Source organism: Cornus florida, unplaced genomic scaffold (genome assembly GCF_030987335.1).
Source record: "Cornus florida cultivar Cherokee Brave unplaced genomic scaffold, ASM3098733v1 CherokeeBrave_3.0.0_Hap2_Chr11, whole genome shotgun sequence".
In the NCBI taxonomy this organism is placed as follows: Eukaryota; Viridiplantae; Streptophyta; class Magnoliopsida; order Cornales; family Cornaceae; genus Cornus; species Cornus florida.
The window spans coordinates 118,067,598-118,091,666 of record NW_026775581.1 but is presented as its reverse complement, the minus strand read 5'-3'; the positions used below and the strand labels follow the sequence as shown (position 1 = coordinate 118,091,666).

Genomic DNA, 24,069 nt, shown 5'->3' with positions numbered 1-24,069 from the left:
TAGTGGTGGGTCATATGTTGTGTTTTATCTAGCCAACTTCCCCTCTGATGTCCTCATGTCTATATTGTTTGGGTACAATCAAGTTTGATGGTTTTCGAGTCTATTCTGAACCAATTTATATCATTATTAGTTCTATTATCACGACATTAGTAACTTGAGCCTAGACTGACAAAATCAAGCCAACTGATGTTTCATATTAGTTTATTGTTATTGGTGGCAAGATGAACTGCTTAATGTTTCATATGAATCTAATCTTAATTTCTTGCATTTTATTATTAGTTTTATTGTTTGATCAACGTTCTCCTAATGTTGACCTGGACTTCTCGATTGATGAGCAGTCCAGTTGGTCGGGGGTCTGTTGAGCTGCACCCGACCCTGCCTAGGCCGGTTCGCAATTCCCATCACTCCTTTAATTTGTCCCCTTTAATTTGGGCCTAGGCCGGTTCGCAATTCCCATCATACCCTTTAATTCCGGGCGAGATTAATGACGGCAAGGCTGTGGTGTCACCACCCGTCTTTATTTGGAAGACGAAGGTATTAGCGCTGGTTAAATAAATAGGAAGCAGTTCTTATCAAAAAAAATAAATAAATAGGAAACCGTTCAATAAGTCTGGGTGGGGCAAGTTCTTCTGTTCTGGTCCATGGGTTCTCTTGGCTAAACTGTCCAAAGTTTCGTGTTCGGTTTTGATTTTAAGACGTTAAAACTATTGAATTGACATCTACATCTACTAGAATCCTAGCCTTTCATGCAAAGGATGTTGTTGGGTTGAATGCGTTCGCAGCCCAAGCTGGGGTGCATATTATTACTAAAATATTCTACCGAAAAAGGGGAAGAAAAGAAAAGAAAAAAGCCCTAGCATGGCCCACGCTGTAAGTAGGAAGAACTAGACACCGGTGTTGAACGAGGTAGTTTTTCGTGGTGATGTTCATAGGGATGTGGCGGCTATAATGGGGTGAGGATGGCGGCGGTGGTTGATTCGCCGGAATATAGCGCTGTTGCTGGCGGTGGTAACGGCACAAGTTGTGGCGGCGGTTAATTCGCCGAAATATGGTATTGTTGTTGCAATGTTGGTGGTTGGGGAGCGGAACGGTGGTGGTGACGCAATTTGGCTGCTGGTGGGTTTTATTGCGTAGATCTACGACAGCGGCGGCGTGCCGCGACGAATTGCAACGTCGATAGTTGCGGTAGAGGTGGAGATATATAGATATAGCACCGTATATGTATAGATAGGGTTTTACACCGACAGGGGCTGGGCTGGCTCATATCACTTTGAGTGCAGTGGTGGAACTGCCCATAGCTCTTCACTTGAAAAAGGGCTCGTGTGATCCGGAAAATAAGCACAGCTAACCAATATTCAAACTCTGCGTTCCCTCTCTCCTTCCTCTATATATGTGCGCGCGCGCATATAGACTCTCTGTTTTTCTGACTACACCTCTGAAGAAATCTCTATCCAAGTGATCAGGATCAGGTATTATACAACCATTGTACAACAAATCACACACTCTCTCATACACTTTGTCCTCTGTTCTTTATTTTTCTTTGTTGCTGTGTAAATTCCTCCCAAATTAAATCATGATCTTGGAATGGCTTCAGAATCTACACAGTAAAACCTAATTATTCTAATTCTTCTGGCTCTGTGTCCTCGAGTGATCAGCTACTCTAGTTTCTCTCTCTATTATACATCTTGATTTTTCTTGATTTATCAGGATCTTGTAGTTGTAATGGCTTCAGATGCTTCAGATGAAAAACCTAATTTCAGCTCATCATTCTCATGCTGCGAGTGATGAGGTATTATACAAAAATAAATAAATAAATAAAAAATCACTCTTTATTGTACAACAATTATACAAGTTCTTGATTTTTCTTGAATCAGGATCTTGTAATGGTAATGGCTTCAGATGCTAGTAAGTTGGTTGGTGTGTGTATGTGTTTACACGCTTGGTAGTAAGTGGTTCTTTCAGTTAGTAAATATTTTAAATGGACATGGATGAATTTTGTATGAAGCCTATAATTATGGTACTATTTGGAGTCCTCTAGAACTAGATTTTAGAATATTGAATTATTAATTTTGGAGGCATTTGTTTAGCAATCAGGTGCAGGCATTGAGTGAACAAAGTATAATAAGTGATTTGATGATTACATAGATGCTATAATGGATTTTTAGAGATACTTATATACATGGCAGATGGTGTATATGTGTATAGGTGGAATAGTAATATTATGTGCATTTGATTACATGACTCGGTTATGGGAATCCGTGGATTTATGCATTTTTCTTTACACACAACATGATGTATATCAGTAGTTGAATTTAAGGGTGACTACAGTGAAGTGTAAAGATCCCTAGACCAGTAGAACAGGTCCCATAGATTGTCTGTGTAATCAACAAGACCACCTGGGTCTAGCCTTGACCCAACACATATTATACCAGGCCACATCCTCAGATTGATTCCTATAAGAATTCCAAACTTTTTAAAGAGAAACCACCACCCAGTTTGTCCTCAAATTCCAATTCCAGCCCCATTAAGCATCAAACAGTCCAAAGTTGCATCTCTGGAAATTCCTAAAGTCCTTGCCACCCTATGTCCAAATCTTTGAGCTCTTTTTTTTTTTATTTTTTATTTGTTTTTAATCTTCATACAATGGATCCTGAAGAGCATAAAAGAGTTGACCACATTCCACTCTAAAACTGATATGCTGCAGGCACGATATCCCTCAAAGCAACCATAGATTTTCAAACAACAGAATGAAACATACTAGGAGCAACCTTCCAGTAGTTAGCATGTGACACTTTGTCATTATTAAATTTCATTGTAGAATAGTTTACTCTGACATTTGTATACTCTGAGAATGATAATTTTGTGTAATGTAGATGTCTATGATTCAGAATACTCAGATGCTGCTTTCTATGAAACTATGCATGAAAATGCACTGGTAGGGGAGATTTTATTTTATTTTTTCAAAAATTAATTTTAAACATTTTAATTATCTTGATGATATTATGGGTAGGGAGGGAGACTTGATGAAAGATATGGTGTGGAACTGCAAGGTAAGGTTTTGGAAAGGATTTATAAACCACCACCAGAAGGTCAAGAAGAACAATATTTGGATTCAGACAAGGAAGATGAATTTTTTTACAACCTGCACGAGTTTGCACTTGTAAGCCACTGTTACCTTTTTTTTGTTTTGTTTTGAATGACATATGTTACATTTTTATATCTCTGATTCTCTTGAACAGGCTGACGGGGAAATTGAAACTGCAAATGAATTTGAAAATGCAACAAATTTGTTGATTAATTTTGTACTGCGTTTGTTTCCAGCCAAATGTTTGATGTGGCTCATGAAAGTGTCTCCTGCTTGGCACTACTACTTAGGCTCTCCTATTTTCCAACACACGCAGTCATATATGTGCAAGGAAGTGTGTGGCTACTTCTCACAGGTTGGAAAGAATCCACCTACATTTTCCGCCCTCCTTGATCATCACGACTACAGGATCCCTTCCCCGAACCTCAATTTCTTGGCAGAACCCTTTGAGGTCCGTAGCAGTTGCAGTGGCTTGCTTTTGTGCCAGAGAGAAAATGGATTTATAATATGTAATCCGGTGACAACAAAAAGTCGATCCCCTTTCCAGAATCAATTGATGCTATTGCTTGTGAAGTTGCTGTCCTGACTTTTGAGCCTTCTGAACATGACTATGGGCTAACTTCCACATCGTAATTCCTTCTTTTAGTGTACCGCGGAAGTCGGAATTTCACATTTTCTCTTCTGCCGCACGGTCTTGGGGATGGCTTTGTGACGTTTTGACTTTGGGATAACTGGCGATTGCTCCAGGGTACTATCGTAAGGGAAGAGCTGTTTGGGCAACCATATGTGGACACAGCCTGACACTTAAGGTCCTCACTGGTTTGGTAGAGTTTGTCCCAGTACCAAATGCCCGGCAACCGTTACTCCATTGATGCTAACCCCTTGGTAACACATTTCCCGTACGTAAACACACTTGCACATGTTGCAGATTAGAGGGTCTTACACGAATTGCATATTACAATAGTAATGTACTTTTTTATTTGTGTAAGACCCTCTAATCTGCAACGTGTTTACGTATGGGAAATTGAAGCCTATGAAGGAGCAGAAAAGTGGGTGGTTAATGCAATACGTTACATGAAGTCGGCTTCACCAACAAGTCTTAAAGTTTGTCTACGATCTGTAAGAATCATTCTAAATGCTTTTTAATTTTTACAAATAAATATATTATTTTTATATCACAAAATGGTAAAATTCTTTAACAAATTTTCTTGATTCATCATCAGATTAGACAAGGACGGACGCTAAAACTTGAATCTTGTCTGATAAGTGACTATACTATACTGTTGGTTGTCACATGCTTTGTTACATGGACTCTTCAAAAGTAGTGAAGTACCCGTGTTGGACACATATCCCTTGGACATGGGTATGGGATATGTGTCTGACGCTTTTTGTTATACATGTACTTAAAAAACATATCCAATCATTCAATTACATTATATTATTACTTTAAAATGAGTTGAAGGACTATATTGAACATTATATTAGATAAAAAAAATTACTTTAATCTAGAAAATAAAATAAAATAATGAATAAAATGAATATTTAGCCGTATCCGTGTGTCCTTCTATTTGGAGATTTGACACATCCGACGTATGGATATATATTCGTATTCGACACCCGTACCCGAGTCCATATAACATAAGTGAATGCTGATTTCTTTGAGGTCTCTATATAATTGCGCGCGCGCACACACACGCACATATATATATAGATTGCTTTATGTACATTTTCTTGACTAACTTTATGCGAATCACTGTAATGGGAAACCAACCTGCAGAGTTTAAGAGCAATGCTATTTGACAAAGACAGAAATCCAAAGGTACAAAGTAAACTGCCTTCCTTTTAGCAAATACTAGCCATCACTTATTATATTTCCATATTCCAATAGTAATGTACTTTTTTTTATTTGTGTAAGACCCTCTAATCTGCAACATGTGCAAGTGTGTTTACGTATGGGAAATGTTTTGCCAAGGGGTTAGCATTAATGGAGTAACGGTTGTCGGGCATTTGGTACTGGGATAAACTCTACCAAACCAGTGAGGACCTTAAGTGTCAGGCTGTGTCCACATATGGTTGCCCAAACAGCTCTTCCCTCATGACAGTACCCTGGAGCAATCGCCAGTTGTATCCCAAGGTCAAAACGTCACAAAGCCATCCCCAAGACTGTGAGGCAGAAGAGAAAATGTGAAATTCCAACTTCCCCGACGCACTAAAGAAGGAATTACGATGTGGAAGTTAGCCCCATAGTCATGTTCAGAAGGCTCAAAAGTCAGGACAGCAGCTTCACAAGCAATAGCATCAATTGATTCTGGAAAGGGGATTGACTTTTGTTTTGTTGTCACCGGATTACATATTATAAATCCATTTTCTCTCTGGCACAAAAGTAAGCCACTGCAACTGCTACGGACCTCAAAGGGTTCTGCCAAGAAATTAAGGTTCGGGGAAGGGATCCCGTAGTCGTGATGATTAAGGAGGGCGGAAAATGTAGGTGGATTCTTTCCAACCTGTGAGAAGTAGCCACACACTTCCTTGCACATATATGACTGCGTGTGTTGGAAAATAGGAGAGCCTAAGTAGTAGTGCCAAGCAGGAAACACTTTCATGAGCCTCATCAAACATTTGGCCGGAAACAAAGGCAGTACAAAATTAATCGACAACTTTGTTGCATTTTCAAAACCTTACTTTTTTATATCTCTGATTCTCTTGAACAGTGGCTTACAAGTGCAAACTCGTGCAGGTTTAAAAAAATTCATCTTCCTCGTCTGAATCCAAATATTATTGCTCTTGACCTTCTGGTGGTGGTTTATATATCCTTTCCAAAACCTTTCTTTGCTGTTCCACATCATATCTTTCATCAACCCATAATATCATCAAGATAATTAAAATGTTTAAAATTAATTTTTGAAAAAATAAAATAAAATCAAAATAGAGCATTTTCATGCATAGTTTCATAGAAAGCAGCATCTGTGTCTTCTGAATCATAGACATCTGCATTACACAAAATTATCATTCTCAGAGTATACAAATGTCAGGGTAAACTATTCTACAATGAAATTTAATAATGACAAAGTGTCACATGCTAACTACTGGTAGGTTGCTCCTAGTATGTTTCATTCTGTTGTTCGAAAATCTATGGTTGCTTTGAGGGATATCGTGCCTGCAGCATATTAGTTTTAGAGTGGAATGTGGTCAAGTCTTTTATGCTCTTCAGGATCCATTGTATGAAGATTAAAAATAAAAAATAAAAAATAAAAGCTCAAAGATTTGAACATAGGGTGGCAAGGACTTCAGGAATTTCCAGAGATGCAACTTTGGACTGTTTGATGCTTAATGGGGCTGGAATTGGAATTTGAGGACAAACTGGGTGGTGGTTTCTCTTTAAAAAGTTTGGAATTCTTATGGGAATGAATCTGAGGATGTGGACTGGTATAATATGTGTTGGGGCAAGGCGAGGCCCAGGTGGTCTTGTTGATTACACAGACAATCTATGGGACCTGTTCTACCGGTCTAGGGATCTTTACACTTCACTGTAGTCACCCTTAAATTCAACTACTGATATACAACATGTGTGTAAAGAAAAATGCATAAATCCACGGATTCCCATAATCGAGTCATGTAATCAAATGCACATAATATTACTATTCCACCTATACACATATACACCATCTGCCATGTATATAAATATCTCTAAAAATCCATTATATCATCTATGTAATCATCAAATCACTTGGTACTCAATGCCTGCACCTGATTGCTAAACAAATGCCTCCAAAATTAATAATTCAATATTCTAAAATCTAGTTCTAGAGGACTCCAAATAGTACCATAATTATAGGCTTCATACAAAATTCATCCATGTCCGTTTAAAATATTTACTAACTGAAGAACCACTTACTACCAAGCGTGTAAAGACATACACACACTAACCAACTTAGTGATGCATTCCTCATTCTACAGAAGTCCTATACATGCTCATTGAGAGATCAAATGAGTAGGGCCGACCCTGGCCCAAGGCGACCAAGGCGGTCACCTTGGGCCTCAAATTTTAGAGGGCCTCAAAATTTTGATGCCCATAGAGGATGGAAAAAAAAAATTAAAGTTAGGACAAGTCTTGGTTGCCTTGGGCCTCAAATTTTGAGGCCCATAGGGGATGGAAAAAAATAAAAAACGGAGTATTAAGTTAGAGCAAGTTTTTTCTTTCGTTCATCTCATCTTTTGATTTGTTCTAACTTTCGTTCGTTTGATTCGGGCCTTTACCTTTGTTCCAATAGTGAAAAGTAGCTTCCAAACTAGGGGTTTTTGGTGTGTGTGTCACTGTGTGTGATGGCTATCAAAAGATGAATGAATATATTATGGTTCTCTTAGTCTTTTAATAAATGTGTGCCTTTCTACATGTGTCTTTCATGGCGATCGAGTCCATAATCTATGGCAGGCACTTTTTTTTTATTTTCCCTCTCCCTAATTCCACTCCAAACTCACAACAGCAGCAATCATACCCCTTTTCCTCATAAGTTTTTGCATTTTCAAATTCAATCCTACGAAAATTAAGGATCCCTTCTGGGTTGACCGGTTGTGGTAATAATTAACTTTTTTGATCTCTAAATTATGCTCATACTTAAAAGTGCCAAATTAAGGGTTTTTTTATATTTTATTTTTATATGAAGATACATACCACCATTATTGATGCTATTTGAAGTTGGCTCAGCTAGAATTTCAGTTAATAATACTGTCAAAGCACTTGCCATCAGAATGTACAAACACATGGAAATCAAGAGCAGGCTTTAACAAAACAAAAGTTAATGGTTTTTTCTATTAATTTGCACAGGTCTTCTGTAGCAATGATCGATCAATCACTGCTACTAAAGTTGATTCCTCATCCTGAAATCAAGAAAGGGGTAATTGGCTCCCAAAAAACACACACACAAATTGTAGTTAATATAAAGAGTGAAAGACAAAATTATACATGATAGTGGATGCCACATATAACCTAAAAGTCCCACTACTTCTTCAACACTACAAGTTCAGCCTCCTATATATATATAGTCACCTCATCTCCACATATTTTTGTCATCTGTAATCATCAAATTTTAGCAGCTATATAAACAATGAATGTAAAAAAGAAGCTGCAGTTTTTTGTTCCTCATTTCCACTTTTGGACTGTATTTTGGATACTCTGTTTTGTCTTCTCTCCTCTCCTCCAGATTCCATTGAAAACTCCAGCCAGGAGATCATTCGACCAAACTGCTTGATTTTAGATTTTTTTTTATTATATTTATTGTATGATCGGCAATGCTTAGTTATTATTGTTTCTGTTTGATTCTCCATCCGTTTTATGTTAATTGTGATCTTCTTTCACATGCTAGCAGGACACTCTTCTTAGGATCTCGTGAGGTTATTTGCCTTAAACTTGAATCAAATCATTGCATATTGAAGTAATATATATTTTCTTTAAACAAAGCAAATTATTATTATTATTATTTTGAAGTCTAGTTTTATGTTTATTATGGTTCCCGTTATTTAGATCTCAAGAGATTTCATTAAGTTTACAAGAAAATTTGAATCTGGGCATGAAAAAAGGGAAAAAACAAAGAAGAGAGAAGAAGAATTGATTTAATCTCAAAAAGGAGATAATCTTAAGTTTTTTAGGAGCAATACACAAATAGAGGGTTTAGTTGAAGATTTGGTGAATGAAGAACATATGAATGCGAAAGCAAATGAAGAAAATCTCAATAAAAATGAAGATTTAATGAATGAATATCACAGGAAGTTAGTCAATGAACATGAAAATTTACTGAATGAAGATTATAGTTATTAGTTAATTGTTTTATGCACAATACACATGTGCATAATTAAATTAGCTATAGAATTTGAAAACATCATGTGAAAATTCCGCACTCTTATAATTTTTTTTGTGCGTGTGAAACTTAAGGGCCTTACATTTGAAAGTTTGCCTAGGGCCTCTCAAAATATTTGGAATCTCAGGGTCGGCCCTGGTGTGTGTATATATATATATATATATATAAGAGTTGTATACTATTAAGAATGCTAGTTTACTCTTAAAAAAAAAAAAAAAGGTTCAAAGATGCAACTTTTTGGAAATAGGAAAAGTTTATATATAAAAAATTACATTAAATATGATAACTTTTCAGAAAAGTCATGTTAATAACTTTTTGGAAAAATAAATTTTAATTAAAATAATTGTTTTAAAAAGTATAGAAATATTATAAATTGAGCACACTTTTTATAAGGGATATATCTATCAAAATTATAGAAAATCAAAGAAAATAATAAAAGAAAGAAAAAGAAAAAAGATTCAGAAAAGAAGAAAATGAAAAAAAGAAAGAGAGAATTAAAATCTATGTGATTCTTGAACAATTTTTAGACCATTGGTACCCATATGAAAAAAAAAATATGAAATGAAAAATAAATTGAAACATAAATATTTAAGAGTAACTTGATGTCTCTTTAAACTCACATGTTACAGAGTTGGAGTTCCACTTTAAATGAAAAACATATAAGTTCCGGAGGGAGAGTAGAGTTTCTATGAGAGGTGTCTCTTTAGAAATATTGTTGATATTGAAGGTATTATGGGTTGTATAAGTTGTATATATACATGCTCATGAATAGTTGTGTCTTTTGAGAAAAATTAAATAAACATGATTTTTAAAAATTAGTCATGTCTTTTCAGTGCCTCATTAACTTTTGTTTCTTTAAGATTTGTGTCCTCTAATAAACAAAACAGTGCATCCTTTAGGAAGAGAATTTTAGATAATATAATTTATTAGTTTAAAAAGGTATTAACTCTCTCTTTTAATTGATGTAAAATGAAACTAAAATGTATATAAATAATAAAAATAGATACATACCAAAAACACCAACCACTGTTTCAATAGTTGAGCTCGTCGTCTTTCAAAACTTAAACAGAAGGTTGAAATAAGAAGATTGACGTATGAAACAAAGAGAGATATGATAGAGAAGATAGTATGCAGGGTGAAACAAGGAGAGAAATGACAGGGAAGAGAGAAGACGTTGTGTTACTTTGAGAGAGAGAGAGAAGAGATATTATAGTATGCAGAGAGAAGACGTGTTACTAATAACACACATAATTCCAGTTCATATGGTAGAGGCACAGATGCCAAGGCTAGATCTAGAGTACATGAAGATGGAAAGTGATGGTAACCAACTTTGACATCTTATAGCAGTCATTTTTCTCTTCCTCGACCAAGCATACTCATACGTTTTTAAACTGTTGCTATCCATTTCTCAGCTTTTTTTCATTAAACTAAACCAAACATAGTCCGTTCTCAAATCACAAAAAGGGGCCCGGATAACCCATTTTACTCGTGAATATTCGGGTTGAAGCCCAAATTTGTGTTATCTCGGGCTGGCCCAACCCAACCCGAAATCGGATTGAGGTCGGGTTCGGGTTGAGGTGGGCTCGGCTGGGTAGGGGTAAGCAAATAATTCGTCAATCACTCAATCTGATCCGAACCAATTCAATCCGTATGGTTCGGTTTTCAGATCTCATGGTTTGGTGATGGTTTGGAAAATTTGCAATCCAGTATTCGCAGTTGGGTTAACAGATTGGCCCCTGAAAAATCGATTCGAACCGTTAACCGAACCTAACCGTTACCTATCCGAACTGTTACGAATCCGAACCGAACCGTTACCTAAATAACATATTAATATATTATATTAATATATAATATTAAATATACAGTATATACTTATTACTTAGTACTTACCGTATTATTATTATTATTTTTATTCATTATTTTTTGAAGTTAACCCTAATAGGCTCCCAAACTCATTACTCTCAACTCTCAAGCCACGCCTCTTCTCTTCAGACTTCAATCTTCTCTCTTCTCCTTCTTCTGTAGTTCTCTTCGTCTTCGTCTCTGTGATTGTCTTGAGTCTTCAATCTTCACTCTTCGCCTCTTCTCTAGTTCTCTTCGCCTCTTGTCTCCCAACCTCTCGCCTCTCAATCCAACACCTCGCAATCCATTGTTTACTAGACTCGAAGCAACGGCGACCTTTTCGACTAAATCTACCTCTTTTCAGGTGAGTTCGATTGGATCTAGCTCTTTTCAGTTCATTTCCCTCTTCGACTGGATATGTTACCGGAATTTAGGGCTGAATTTTCCAAGGCCTGAAATTTTCCCTACAAATTTAGGGCCAATTTATATATATATTTTTTGAGACAATGGCGGCCATAATGATTTAAAGAAATAATAAACGAAGTTATCATTATGGCCACCATTGTCTAAAAAAATATATATATATATTGGCCCTAAATTTGAAGGAAAAATTTCAGGCCTTGGAAAATTCAGCCCTCAAAATCTTTGAAAAGGTTAAAGTAAAACCATTACCATTACAGTCAAAGAAATAATAAACGAAGTTATCATTATGGCCGCCGTTGTCTCAAAAAAAAAATATATATATATTGGCCCTAAATTTGAAGAGAAAATTTCAGGCCTTGGAAAATTCAGCCCTAAATTCCGGCAACATATCCAGTCGAAAAGGGAAATGAACTAAAAAGAGGTAGATCTAGTCGAACTCACCTGAAAAGAGGTAGATCCAATCGAAGAGGTCTCCATTGCTTCGATACGCAGAGATCGCCGTTACTTCGAGTCTGGTGAATGATGGATTGAGAGGTGTTGGATTGAGAGGCGAGAGATTGGGAGACAAGAGGCGAAGAGAACTAGAGAAGAGGCGAAGAGTGAAGATTGAAGACTCAAGACAATCACAGAGACGAAGAGAACTAGAGAAGAAGGAGAAGATTGAAGTCTGAAGAGGCGCGGCCTGAGAGTTGAGAGTAATGAGTTTGGGAGCCTGCTAGGGTTAACTTCAAAAAATAATGAATAAAAAATAATAATAATATGGTAAGTAATAAGTATATACTTAATATTCAATATTGTATATAAATATGATATATTATTTAGGTAACGGTTCGGTTCGGATTCGTAACGGTTCGGTTCAATGGCAGTGAAGGCATTGAACCCGTAGGAGGAGGTGGGGAAGAAGTCGGCGGTGGCGAAGAGGTTGATGAAGCTGGAGTTGATGGCGGTGGTGGAGAGGTTGATGGAGGTGAAGTCGATAGCGCTACGGGTGGCGGCGGAGAAGCAGCGGGAGAGGGAGATGTCGCAAGAGGTGTCGAATTAGATGGAGGCGGGGTAGTTGCTGCCGGCGGGGGTGTCGACCTGCCGGTGGCGGTGATGTCGTGTTGGTGGATGGTGGGGATGTGGGAACCGATATTGTGAGATATTATTTTCTTTTTGACAATTATCATAGACAAAACAAGTCAAAGTCGAGTTGTAATTCAAATTACTTGTTCTGCAAGTTATCAAATTCGACAGCGACTACAGAACTGGGAAGTTGTTCAAAGTTACCATAATTAAAGATCATTTGAAGAAAAATGTAAGAACAACACCTTAGGAAGAATTCTAAACAGGTTAGGACATTCTACATTTGGTATTCCATTCAAACGTACTATATACGATGTGTCAAGCTTAGAAGAACCATATTTCAAGTTCTGGCAAACTTGAACCGGTTCAGCTCCTCTGAACCAGTTCAAGGCTTCTAGTTTGGATTCGAAAATCCTTCTGCCAAACTTGAACGGTTCAGCCCCTCTAAACCGATTCAAGAAGTCCTATTTACAATACAGTTGTAAGTTTCCTTTTCCTGTCAAGCTTAGAAGAACCATATTTCAAGTTCTGGCAAACTTGAACCGGTTCAGCCCCTCTGAACCGGTTCAAGGCTTCTAGTTTGGATTCGAAAATCCTTCTGCCAAACTTGAACTAGTTCAGCCCCTCTGAACCGATTCAAGAAGTCCTATTTACAATACAGTTGTAAGTTTCCTTTTCCTGTCAAGTTTAGAAGAACCATATTTCAAGTTCTGGCAAACTTGAACCGATTCAGCCCCTCTGAACCGGTTCAAGGCTTCTAGTTTGGATTCGAAAATCCTTCTGCCAAACTTGAACCAGTTCAGCCCCTCTGAACCGATTCAAGAAGTCCTATTTACAATACAGTTGTAAGTTTCCTTTTCCTGTCAAGCTTAGAAGAACCATATTTCAAGTTCTGGCAAACTCGAACCAGTTCAGCCCCTCTGAACCGATTCAAGAAGTCCTATTTACAATACAGTTGTAAGTTTCCTTTTCCTGTTTTCTTTCCCAGTTGGTATAGAATTGTACTAAATCATTTGAACGAATTTTTCCTTATTTTCAGAGGGATTAGGTCATTCTATACTCTATATAAACCATGTCATATACATTGGTTTATTCACGACTTTTGCATTATCAGTTTGTTATTCTCAAAAGGCCTTAGGAAGATTTTTGTCTCAAAAATTCTTAGAGAATTTACTGTTTATCTTTCTAGAACATATACCACATAAACACTTGAGTTTAGAGTTGTGTTATTCGAATCCTGATCGTGATCATACAGTTGCATCTACATCGATCAGATAAAAACAGATCTACCTTTACATCAAATTCAAAAGTTGAATATAAGTTAAAGCGATCACACTTTGAAAGGGTAAGAGCATTCAAGGAGTGTTGTCTGATCTACTTGCTATTCTTTTACAAAGATCAAACATAAGTTTGAGGTTAAGTTGCTGTTGGACATGGAGTCGCAAAGCTAGAGGATTGTCAGCAGTTGGTGTTTAGTAGAATGATAGGGTGTGAGCCAGAGTCAAAGTTCACTGTACTTTGTTTCAAGCATAGTGGATCGGTTTACTTTGGACTGCACAGTCCACGAGCTTTTTCCATGCAAACAGTTAACGTATTTTATCAACTGAGGTTTTCTCGCTAAAATCCTGCTGTCATCTTTAACTTTACTTTGCTTTATTTTAGATTGCATGATATTTATTTATTAATTGCTAAAATAAAGTAAGTTTGAAAAACATGAGATCTGTTTTTAAAATAATCAAAACTTTTCTAGTACATTCCGCTGCGTACAGCTCATACTAAAAAAAAGAAAAAAAAAAAAGGGTCAAACCCATTTAAGTTGGGTATTACCCAACTTAAATTCAATAGTGCTGATGGACACTTGTCATGCATTGATTAGGCTATGCACCTAGTTTGAACAAACTTCATCCAACCTGTGACTAAACATGCGATGGTGTGACTAAAATTAACCCAATTTTCTTTTTCTTTCTCTTTCCTTTTCTATTACGTCCATCTAATTAGGAGGAGCCAAACGGCCCATATCAATTTACCCTAAGCTTGTTATTTTATCTGACGTTTATAATTAGGAAGGGAGAAGTCCATGTTGAAGAGAGAGAGAGATTCAATTGAAAAAAAAAAAAAAAACTCAAATTCAACTTCAATTTCAAATTTCAAAAACAAATACCACAAGAATCTTCCAAATCATGATCACTCAGCAGACTCTTACTCGAATATGGGCCACTACTCTAGCGGAAGCTTCCGAAGAATTTCCTTCTTCCCAAACAGTGTAAGCTCCGCAAAGTAAATTTCAATTTCCCTCAACTCTCAATTCAATTCTTTACTATTTCACAGTTCAATTCTCTAATCAATCTTTCCATTGATTCAACGGTTCAAAAAATGGCGTTGATTTGCGCATATTTGCCTGATGAATGCTGGGAATTGATTTTCAATCGACTCATTCACGACTCTCACTTCGAAGCCCTATCTCTGGTGTGCAAGCGATTCCTCTCCATCTCAAATCGTGTTCGAGTCAGCTTCGCAATCGTCGACCACCCAACTATTCTCATTCACGGTACTATCTCTAAACTCCTGCACAGATTCAAACAACTCAAATCCATTGATTTCAGTAAATACGACGGCGATCTTGATCTCAATCGCGTGATTATTGAGATTACTGAGTCTAACTTGAACCTCGAAACCCTAAATGTCTCGAAACAAAAGTGTCTTCCGCTAGAGGGTTTGAAAATGTTTGGTTCGAAGATGAAGTGCTTGAAGTTTTTGAACTGTTCAAATCTTTCCATTTTACATGACGTGGAATTGAAAGTAATAGCATATTCACTTCCTTGTTTGGAAGAATTGGATATAAGTTACCCTGTTAATGACTTTGATTCCAATCTTGAATTGCGTGCTCATGATCCGAGTGAAATCCAAGTGACTGATTTTGGTTTTGAGGTCTCGTGTCGCAAACTTTCCAACTTGCTCAAAATCAATATTTCTGGGAGTCATTACATCACCAACCGGTCTTTGTAGCTCTGTCCTCGACTTGTGTTCTTCTGAGAGAAATTAAGGCTTTGGACTGCTCATTCATATGCTAAAATGGGATTAATTTCGTTATGCGTCACTGTCCTGATTTGAGTCCAGTTTCAGTGAGTGGTATTTGGACTCCTCTTGGATCAGCATTTTTTAATGATTCATTTAGTTATCCAAGTGCGTTAGGTACTCTTCATCTCTATGGTGTGTTTCTTTCAGATAATTTTCTTTATTCATTAGCAAAGGCTTCTATTCCATTAAAGAGTTTCGGGCTCTTTGATTGCGTGAATTCTTCGTTGTCTGGGATCTCATTGCTTCTGTATACAAATCACTCTCTTGATTACCTAGCACTTTCGGGAGTGGGAGTGGATTTTCTCACTGATCAGGCCGTAAGTGATTTGTCTCAGTATCTCCAAAAGCTAATAACTATAGAACTCAACGGATGTACTAAGCTAACAAGTTCAACCTTCTTCACCCTTGCAAAGAACTGTACTTTACTGATAGGATGGATTTGGTGAAGAACCCATGTATCAAGTCATTGAGTTTCGCACAGAATACCTATCTGGATGATGAATGTCTAAAAAGAATTGCTTCTGTCTGCCCTGGATTGGAGCTTCTTGATTTGGGCTCTTGTTGTTGTATTGAAGGAGGAGGTCTTGCCGAAATTTTGAAGAGCTGTTGTGAGATTAGGCATCTGCGGATTGATGGTTGTCGGTGGATTAAGAATATTGGGACGGGTTCAGAACTCCCCAAATTGGAGGTTTTGGGAGCAGCAAGGTCCAGAATCAATTCTGAAGGGCTGGCAATGATTGGGAAGAGATGTTGTGGGCTCCTGAATCTGGACTTGGAGGGTTGCTTAGGAGTTACAACAGAATGGGTTAAGGAAGTGATTAGAAATTGCACAAGGTTGAGGGAGATTAATTTGAAGCAGTGTAAGAATGTGTATATCTATGGTGGAGATTGGATGGTGTTTTCCAGACCATCATTGAGGAAAATAATCCTACCCCCTTATTCTTTCTGTACTGAAGAGCAGAAGAAACTTTTATTGCGCCATGGATGTCAAGTTTGTGAGCTGTAGCTTTCCAGAGCAACAAGGAGTGCTTCCATTGTACCTTTGTTTCATTTTCTTATGCGTAGAGTTTGTTTTGTGATAATAAAGGTGTGGATATTGAAACTGCATTGCATGTTAAACACGCCTATGATTCTTAGTTAAGTTGAGATTTTCGAACTTAGTCAATTCAATGCCACTGTGTAAGATGTTTTGTTTTGTGATCATATTAAGATTTTGGATTTTCATCTTGTTTCATTGTTTTACATGTTTTTTTTAATGGTCATGAATGATGTTATAGTTCATAAATGTTGTTTGATATTTGCAAGATATACACAGAATGTCTGTGGAGCTGTTAAAACTTAAGATGCATCAAAACCATATAGGAGTTCTAAAACTAACTAAATGAATCACAATTACATGATTTTGTAATTTTATTTCTTTTTTCATATGATGTGGTATAGTTTGCAATCCACCAAGGTAAAAGTAGAAATGCCTTTAAAGATTTTTTTTCTTAGTTGGTACTCACACACGCTTACATTGAGACTCGAATCTCAATCTCCCTTTGGGAGGTAGGGATGTGGTACCCTTAGGCCACTGAAATGCCTTTAAAGTTTAAAGACTTGTATTGGCTGGCATTTAGATCCTGGACATTTCTACTTACCTTTCCATTTCTGCATATGTCTAAAATTTAAATCACAACCCACTTGATCACTGCAGCATACACTTGGTTTGTGTCCTTTTCTGTCTCTCTTTTCCTCATAAAATCCATGAACCAAACGGAACCGTAACTGAAGCCATTAAAAAAATCACTGTAAAAAATACAGTAGCATTTATATATAATTTGCTTTTATATATTACAAAAATTATTATTTTGTACTATTTTATTACTTTTTTTAATGATATCCCAATATTAAATTAAATTGGAAATTTGGGAGAGTGATTAAATGACATCTACAGAGTTTCATATTTATTTATTTAAATATCTTTTATTTTTACTTTTTAACAAAGTGCGTTTAATAACACAGAAGACTAATTTATCATAACATTACGGGATACCTAGATGTATAGTATTACTCTGATACTTGGTTTTGGCTCACGAAATATAAAATTTTCAAAAATTCGTTACGTTTGACTGAAAAATTGAAATGGTTAATTTTTTATAAATGCTACTCCCTTCTAAAATGGTTAACAAAGTGCATTCAAAAATTGGTAATTTTTTAAAATTACCAACTTGTCCCTTCTAATTTAAATATATATAGTTATAAAGTTTGAAATTTTTTAAAAAGATAAAGACAATGATGGAAATATAGAATTTATTTGCTTTGACTTTTCAAAGAGGACAACTAATTTGAAAAATGTAAAAAGAGAATAATGGACTGCTAGTATAGGACTGAGGGAGTATTATTTATTGTAAAGCTATCACAATTGTAGTACTTCCACGTGAGCTCAGATCCTTAAATGTTAAAAAATCGATTGACTACACCCACGTTATCTAATTGTTATTACTCCTAAGCATGATCACAAATTAATTTTTTAAATTCATGTAGTTGCATAATTGGTTTTTAAGTTTTGTTTTGAGGATTGGGGTGTTTCAAGGTTATTTAGATCGAATTAGGTGATTTAAATGATTGAAATAGAGTGGTTAAAATCTCAGAATGCATAATATACAGTAATATGCTAAGGATTTGAACAATATGGAATTTTTATTAACTTACATGTTATGAATGAAGGATTTAGTTGCTTAATATTTTTCTAGCAATTTCAATGTATATTTATGTGATTTTAATCATGTATTGGCATATAATATAATCATCGCATTTTTATTATGCTTATTTCTAGATTACTTGATGTATAATTATATACGTTGCATGAATTATGGGTTTTATAGATTTATGCACCATTAAAATAATATGGAGGTATTTTAGGGACGAATTAACGGAAAAGTTAAATCCTATTTATTTATTTATGGATTGTATGGTTTAATGCATCGGTATGAGACGGTGACATTCTAAGGACGGATTAACCATAGAGTTAAGTCCTATTTATTTGTGTTAGGTCAACGGAATAGTTGGATGGCATGCCATTGAAATAATATGGTTGGATAGTTTACTTTTATGTTTGGATAGAATAAATTTTATATATGTATAGATATATGCCACGATATAAGTTTAAGTCTCAGGATCAGTGGTTAGGATGGAGGCGTATATTGCCGATTGAGATGGGTAGCTGGATTTAAGGATGTGTGGGCCCCGGTAGAAGGAGGACTCGTGACCACCTTTGTGTGCGTTTACATAAGATACCCACTATCCGGTGAGACTGCTTTAGTCCAGTGAGAGTCTCTAGTGTGTACTTATATTTATCAATTATATAAATATGGAATTAGCTAATTACGAGATGTGTCTGCTAATTATGAGTATGTGGGGATGGGTTAATTTCTACACAGATAAAAGGAACAACAAAATTTGAAATTAAATAATCAAAGTTTCCATTTCATAGATTCGTGAATTCCGAGAACGAAATTTCTTTTGTTAGGGGGGAAGTATGTAATACCATGATATTTTAAAGGATTTATTAATTGGAATTAATTACTTTTATTTTATTTTTAAATAATTTATTTGATTCAATTTGAATTAATTGCGTTTATTTTAATTTTTAATTGATTTGTTTTATCGAGTGCTTAGATTAATTGTTTTATTTTATTTTCCGTGAATTATTAATATGATGATTATTGTGTGTGTGATTAATTATTGATTGAATTGTTGGCGTGTTGATTTTATTGGTATGGTGTGACTTGGTTGTAATTTATTATTTTGTTTATGTGCTTAGTGTAATTAGTTTTTTTTTTAATTTAAGTGTTTATTTAATTATTTAGTTTATTTAAATTAATTGTATTTGGGCTTAAGGGAAGTTGGACCAAAAGATGTGGTCTTGGGCTTGTATGAAGCCTTATTGGGTTAATTAATAAAGGCTCATGGTTATTTAATTATTTAAATGATCATTTTTGTATTAATTATAAATATATATATATATATAATTATATATAAATATAATTAATTAATAATTGTTATGAAAAGATGTATCTATGGATATATATTTATTGATATATAGGTATATATGATTTAATTAACCAATGGGTTAATTATGGAAGGTATATATATATGAAAAACAACCTCTTATGATACTTTTTCGCATTGAACCACATGTTAGTCACATCAAAGACCCTATTGAGTTAACACGATATTACTTCCCAAGTAACCTTCACTTTGCCCCAAGTTATCCTCTTTGGTATCAAAGCCATTTGGTGTTTGATTGAGTAATCTATTATGTTCCTTTTCTCTAAACTTATCTTGCTTTGTTGATTCGGTTAGATCAATCTATTTATTGTTTCTCACTTTGTAGTCCTATTTCCTTTCTTGTGAGCCCAGATCCAAACAGTAAGTCCTATAACCAAACAGTAAGTTCCAAAGGGAGGGCCTGAGCGGTGCGGCATGAGCGGATGAGCGCGTGGATAGGATATAGATTCCATTTGGAGAGAATAATGAGAATAGTCTATTTTACCCAGTCAACCTATCAAGGTAGTTTGAGTTAAATAACCATGAATAGGTTATTTAGATCTTCCTTTTCTATAAGCTCTAGATCCAAAGCTAGTACTAGTCTTCCTCCAGTCCCAAACATAGTCAATGAAGAAGAATACCGAGTTGAAGATGTTAATTTAGATTTTGGTGATTGGAATGTATGTCCACAGTCCAATCAATGTTTCTATCTCATAGTCTGGTGTGGTATGTATGTCATCAGTCCAATCAATGTTTCCATCTCAGATACTGTCATTCTTCCCTTCCAATTCACTTCGATTCACCCCTTAGATAATAAAGTTAAGCCCTTGCAATAAGAATTCTTATTAATAGCGTGTTTGCAGCAAGAAATGAGTTATTTAGTGTATAGATATAAGGAAGGCCATGTGAAAAAGAGAATAAAGAAAGAAATGATGGGAAGTGAGGAAAGGGAGTAGGTGGAGTAAACGTGTGAAGAAAGAAGAAGTCAAGAAGTCGTTAGGTACATAATTTTCTTTCATCATTTTGTCTATAACTAACCTATTCTCAAATCACAAAAAGGGCCCGGTTAACCCTTTCGACCTGTGAATATTTGGGTTGAAGCCCAAATTTGTGTTATTTTGGGCCGGCCTAACCCAACCCGAAATCGGATTGAGGTCGGGTTCGGGCTAGGCAGGCCCAAGTTGCACCCTATGGATATTGCATAACGCCTTAATTAATTTTGTCCTATTTTTTTAATGACGCGATTAATTATTGTAAAGAGACTCACTAACATATAACAACCACCACAAAACCAACAAAAACAAAAACAAGTATGTAAAAGAAAATTGAAAAACAGAAATGGTATATAGAAGATTTGTGTTGAAAAATGAAAAAAAAAAATTTGTCTTGAACATACTGATTGGGAAAGTGATACTGAATTTAAAAATGCAATGGAGTTGTTGAATACATTTATACTGCCTCTGTTCCCGGCAAAATATCTGATGAGGCTTTTCGAAGTGTCCCCTGTTTGGAACAACAATATAGGCTCTCCTATTTTTCAGCACAGGCAGTCTTATATGTGCAAAGAAGTATGTGGCTACTTCTCATAAGTTGGGAAATCCACCGGCATTTTTACCCCTAATTGATCATCACGACTATGGTGTCCCTTTCTCGAGTCTCAATTTCTTGGCTGCACCCTTTGAGATCCGTAGCAGTTGCAGTGGTTTGCTGCTGTGCCAGGGAGAAAATGGATTTATAGTATGTAATCCGGTAACAACAAAATAAAAGTTAATCCCTATTCCGGAATCAATTGATGACATTGCTCGTGAAACTGTTGTTTTGGCTTTTGAACCTTCCGATACCAATTATGGGGCTGGTTTTCACATTGTATTTCCTTGTAAAAGGACATTTCACATATACTCTTATGCCTCAAAGTCTTGGAAGATGGCTTTGTCATGTGTTGTGCATGGGAAACAACAGGCGATTGCTCCAGGGAACTATCATCCCAATCATGAGGGAAGGGCTATTTGGACAACCAGTTGTGGACACAGCCTGACACTAAAGGTCATCACTGGTTTGGTTGAGTTTGACCCAGTAGCATTTGCCCAAATGCCTGGCAACCGTTACCCCACTCATGCTAACCCTATGGAAACACATTTCGCGTACGTAAACACACTTGCATACGTTGCATAAAACTAGAGGGTCTTACACGTACTGCACATTATACACTATGATGGAAGTAAGCTTAGATAGCTTTTAAGAATATGATTGTCTATGGTGGAGATATATTGGATGGTGTTTTCCAGACCATCATCGAAAAAAGTAATCCTACCCCCTTATTCTTTTTGTACTGAAGAGTAGAAGAAACTTTTCTTGCGCCATAGATGTCAAGTTTGTGAGCTGTAGCTTTCTAAAGCAACAAGGAGATCTGGTGTACATGAAGATGGAAAGTGATGGTGACTGACTTTGACAACTTATAGCTGTGTCATTTTTCGCTTCCTCAACCAAGCATACTCATACGTTTTTAAACTGTTGTTATCCATTTCTCAGCTTTTTTTCATTAAACTAAACCAAGCATAACCCGTTCTCAAATCACAAAAAGGGGCCCGGATAACCCGTTCGAGCCATGAATATTTGAGTTGAAGCCCAGATTTGTGTTATCTTGGGGAGTTTGGGAAGGGATGTGCTAGGCAGGCAAAAGTTGCACCCTTATGAATATCACATAACACCTCAATTAATTTTGTCCAGATAGAAATATTTTTTTTCATCTTTTCGTTTCTCCAAATAACCCATCAATGAATTTACAAAGGAAGGTTCGTGATTAATAAAAAAACATACAGAAGATTTGTTGGTGGAACAATGATGCTTTATTTATCTTTACTATTTATTTATCAGATAGTAATAAATTTTATTTTATTTTTTTAATGACACGATGAACTATTGTAAATAGAGTCACTTACATATAACGACCACCACAAAACCAACAAAAATAAAAACAAGAAGGAAAAAAAAAAAAATGAAAAACAGAAATGGTATATAAAAGATTGGTGTTGATGAATGAAAAAATAATAATAATTAGCCTTTTCATTACTCAGCCGCGCAACTCATCAAACAAATACAATTCCTATCAAACATCAATAATGGAAAACAAAGTCAAAGAAACAGATTCCAACATACAAAATTCGACTTTACAGTTCATCAAGAATTGAGCTCCACAAGATGCAAAACCTTAACAGTAAAATACTAGTACGATATATTACATACCTAATAAAACATTGACTCCGTTGAAGACATTAGAGGCAGTTCCAACAGATCTTTGTGCAACTTGTGCTTCATTAATTGCCTCCATGAAAATATTAGTGTGAATGAAAGGGTAAAGGATGAAACTTCAGCAATTCCTATACCGTGAAGTTTGATACAACAAGTATGTTAACCGTGAAGTTTCATACAACATGTTAAAATGATCCATTTCTGATTATGCTGTTGTATGTATGTCCTCAGTCCAATTAATTTTTCCACCTCATATACTGTCGTTCTTCCTTTTCGACTGACTTCGATTCACCACTTAGATAATAATGTTAAGCCCTTGCAATAAGAATTCTTACTAAAAGCGTGTTTGCAGCAAGAAATGAGTTATTTGGTGTATAGATATAAGGAAGACCTCGTGAAAGAGAGAATAAAGAATGAAATGATGGGAAGTGAGGAAAGGGAGTTGGTGAAGTAAAGGTGTGGAAAGAGAATAAGTTAGGAAGTCGCTAGGTACACACTTGTCTTTGATCATTTTGTCTATAAATAGCCCGTTCTCAAATCACAAAAAGGGGCCCGGATAACCCGTTCGACCCGTGAATATTCGGGTGGAAGCCCAATTTTGTATTATCTCGGGCCTACACAACCCAACCCGAAATCGAATTAAGGTCGGGTTCGGTCTGGGCAGGCCAAGTTGCACCCCTATGGATATTGCATAACGCCTCAATTAATTTTGTCCAGATAGAAATATCTTTTTTTCCTTTTTATGTTTTTTCAAATAACCCATCAATGAATTTGCAAAGGAATGTTCTTGATCAATAAGAAACATACAGAAGATTTGTTGGTGTAACAATGAGGCTTTATTTATATTTACTATTTATTCATCAGATAGTAATAAATTTTACTTTATTTTTTTAATGACGCGATGAACTATTGTAATGAGACTCACTAACATATAACAACCACCACAAAACCAACAAAAACAAAAACAAGTATGTAAAATAAAAATTGAAAAACAGAAATGGTATATAGAAGATTTGTGTTGAAAAATGAAAAAAAAAAATAATTTGTCTTGAACATACTGATGGGGAAAGTGATACTGAATTTGAAAATGCAATGGAGTTGTTGAATACATTTATACTGCCTCTGTTCCCGGCAAAATATTTGATGAGGCTTTTCAAAGTGTCCTCTGCTTGGAACAACAATATAGATTCTCCTATTTTTCAGCACAGGCAGTTTTATATGTGCAAAGAAGTATGTGGCTACTTCTCATAGGTTGGGAAATCCACCGGCATTTTTACCCCTAATTGATCATCACGACTATGGTGTCCCTTTCCCAAGTCTCAATTTCTTGGCTGCACCCTTTGAGATCCGTAGCAGTTGCAGTGGTTTGCTGCTGTGCCAGGGAGAAAATGGATTTATAGTATGTAATCCGGTAACAACAAAACAAAAGTTAATCCCTAT

At 35.9% G+C, this 24,069-nt stretch overlaps 1 protein-coding gene and 1 pseudogene across 1 annotated transcript; both read left to right on the top strand.

Annotated features, from left to right (window-relative positions):
* Nucleotides 1–47: 47 nt before the first annotated feature.
* On the top strand, nucleotides 48–4,980 carry LOC132282580 (uncharacterized). Its single transcript, XM_059784307.1, has 4 exons — nucleotides 48–1,469; nucleotides 2,874–2,935; nucleotides 3,011–3,160; nucleotides 3,240–4,980. The coding sequence occupies exons 2-4, from the start codon at nucleotides 2,918–2,920 to the stop codon at nucleotides 3,669–3,671; spliced, it is 600 nt and encodes a 199-aa protein (XP_059640290.1). The 5' UTR covers nucleotides 48–1,469; nucleotides 2,874–2,917; the 3' UTR covers nucleotides 3,672–4,980.
* Nucleotides 4,981–14,033: 9,053 nt separating this feature from the next.
* On the top strand, nucleotides 14,034–16,590 carry LOC132281958 (EIN3-binding F-box protein 2-like; annotated as a pseudogene).
* Nucleotides 16,591–24,069: the final 7,479 nt, after the last annotated feature.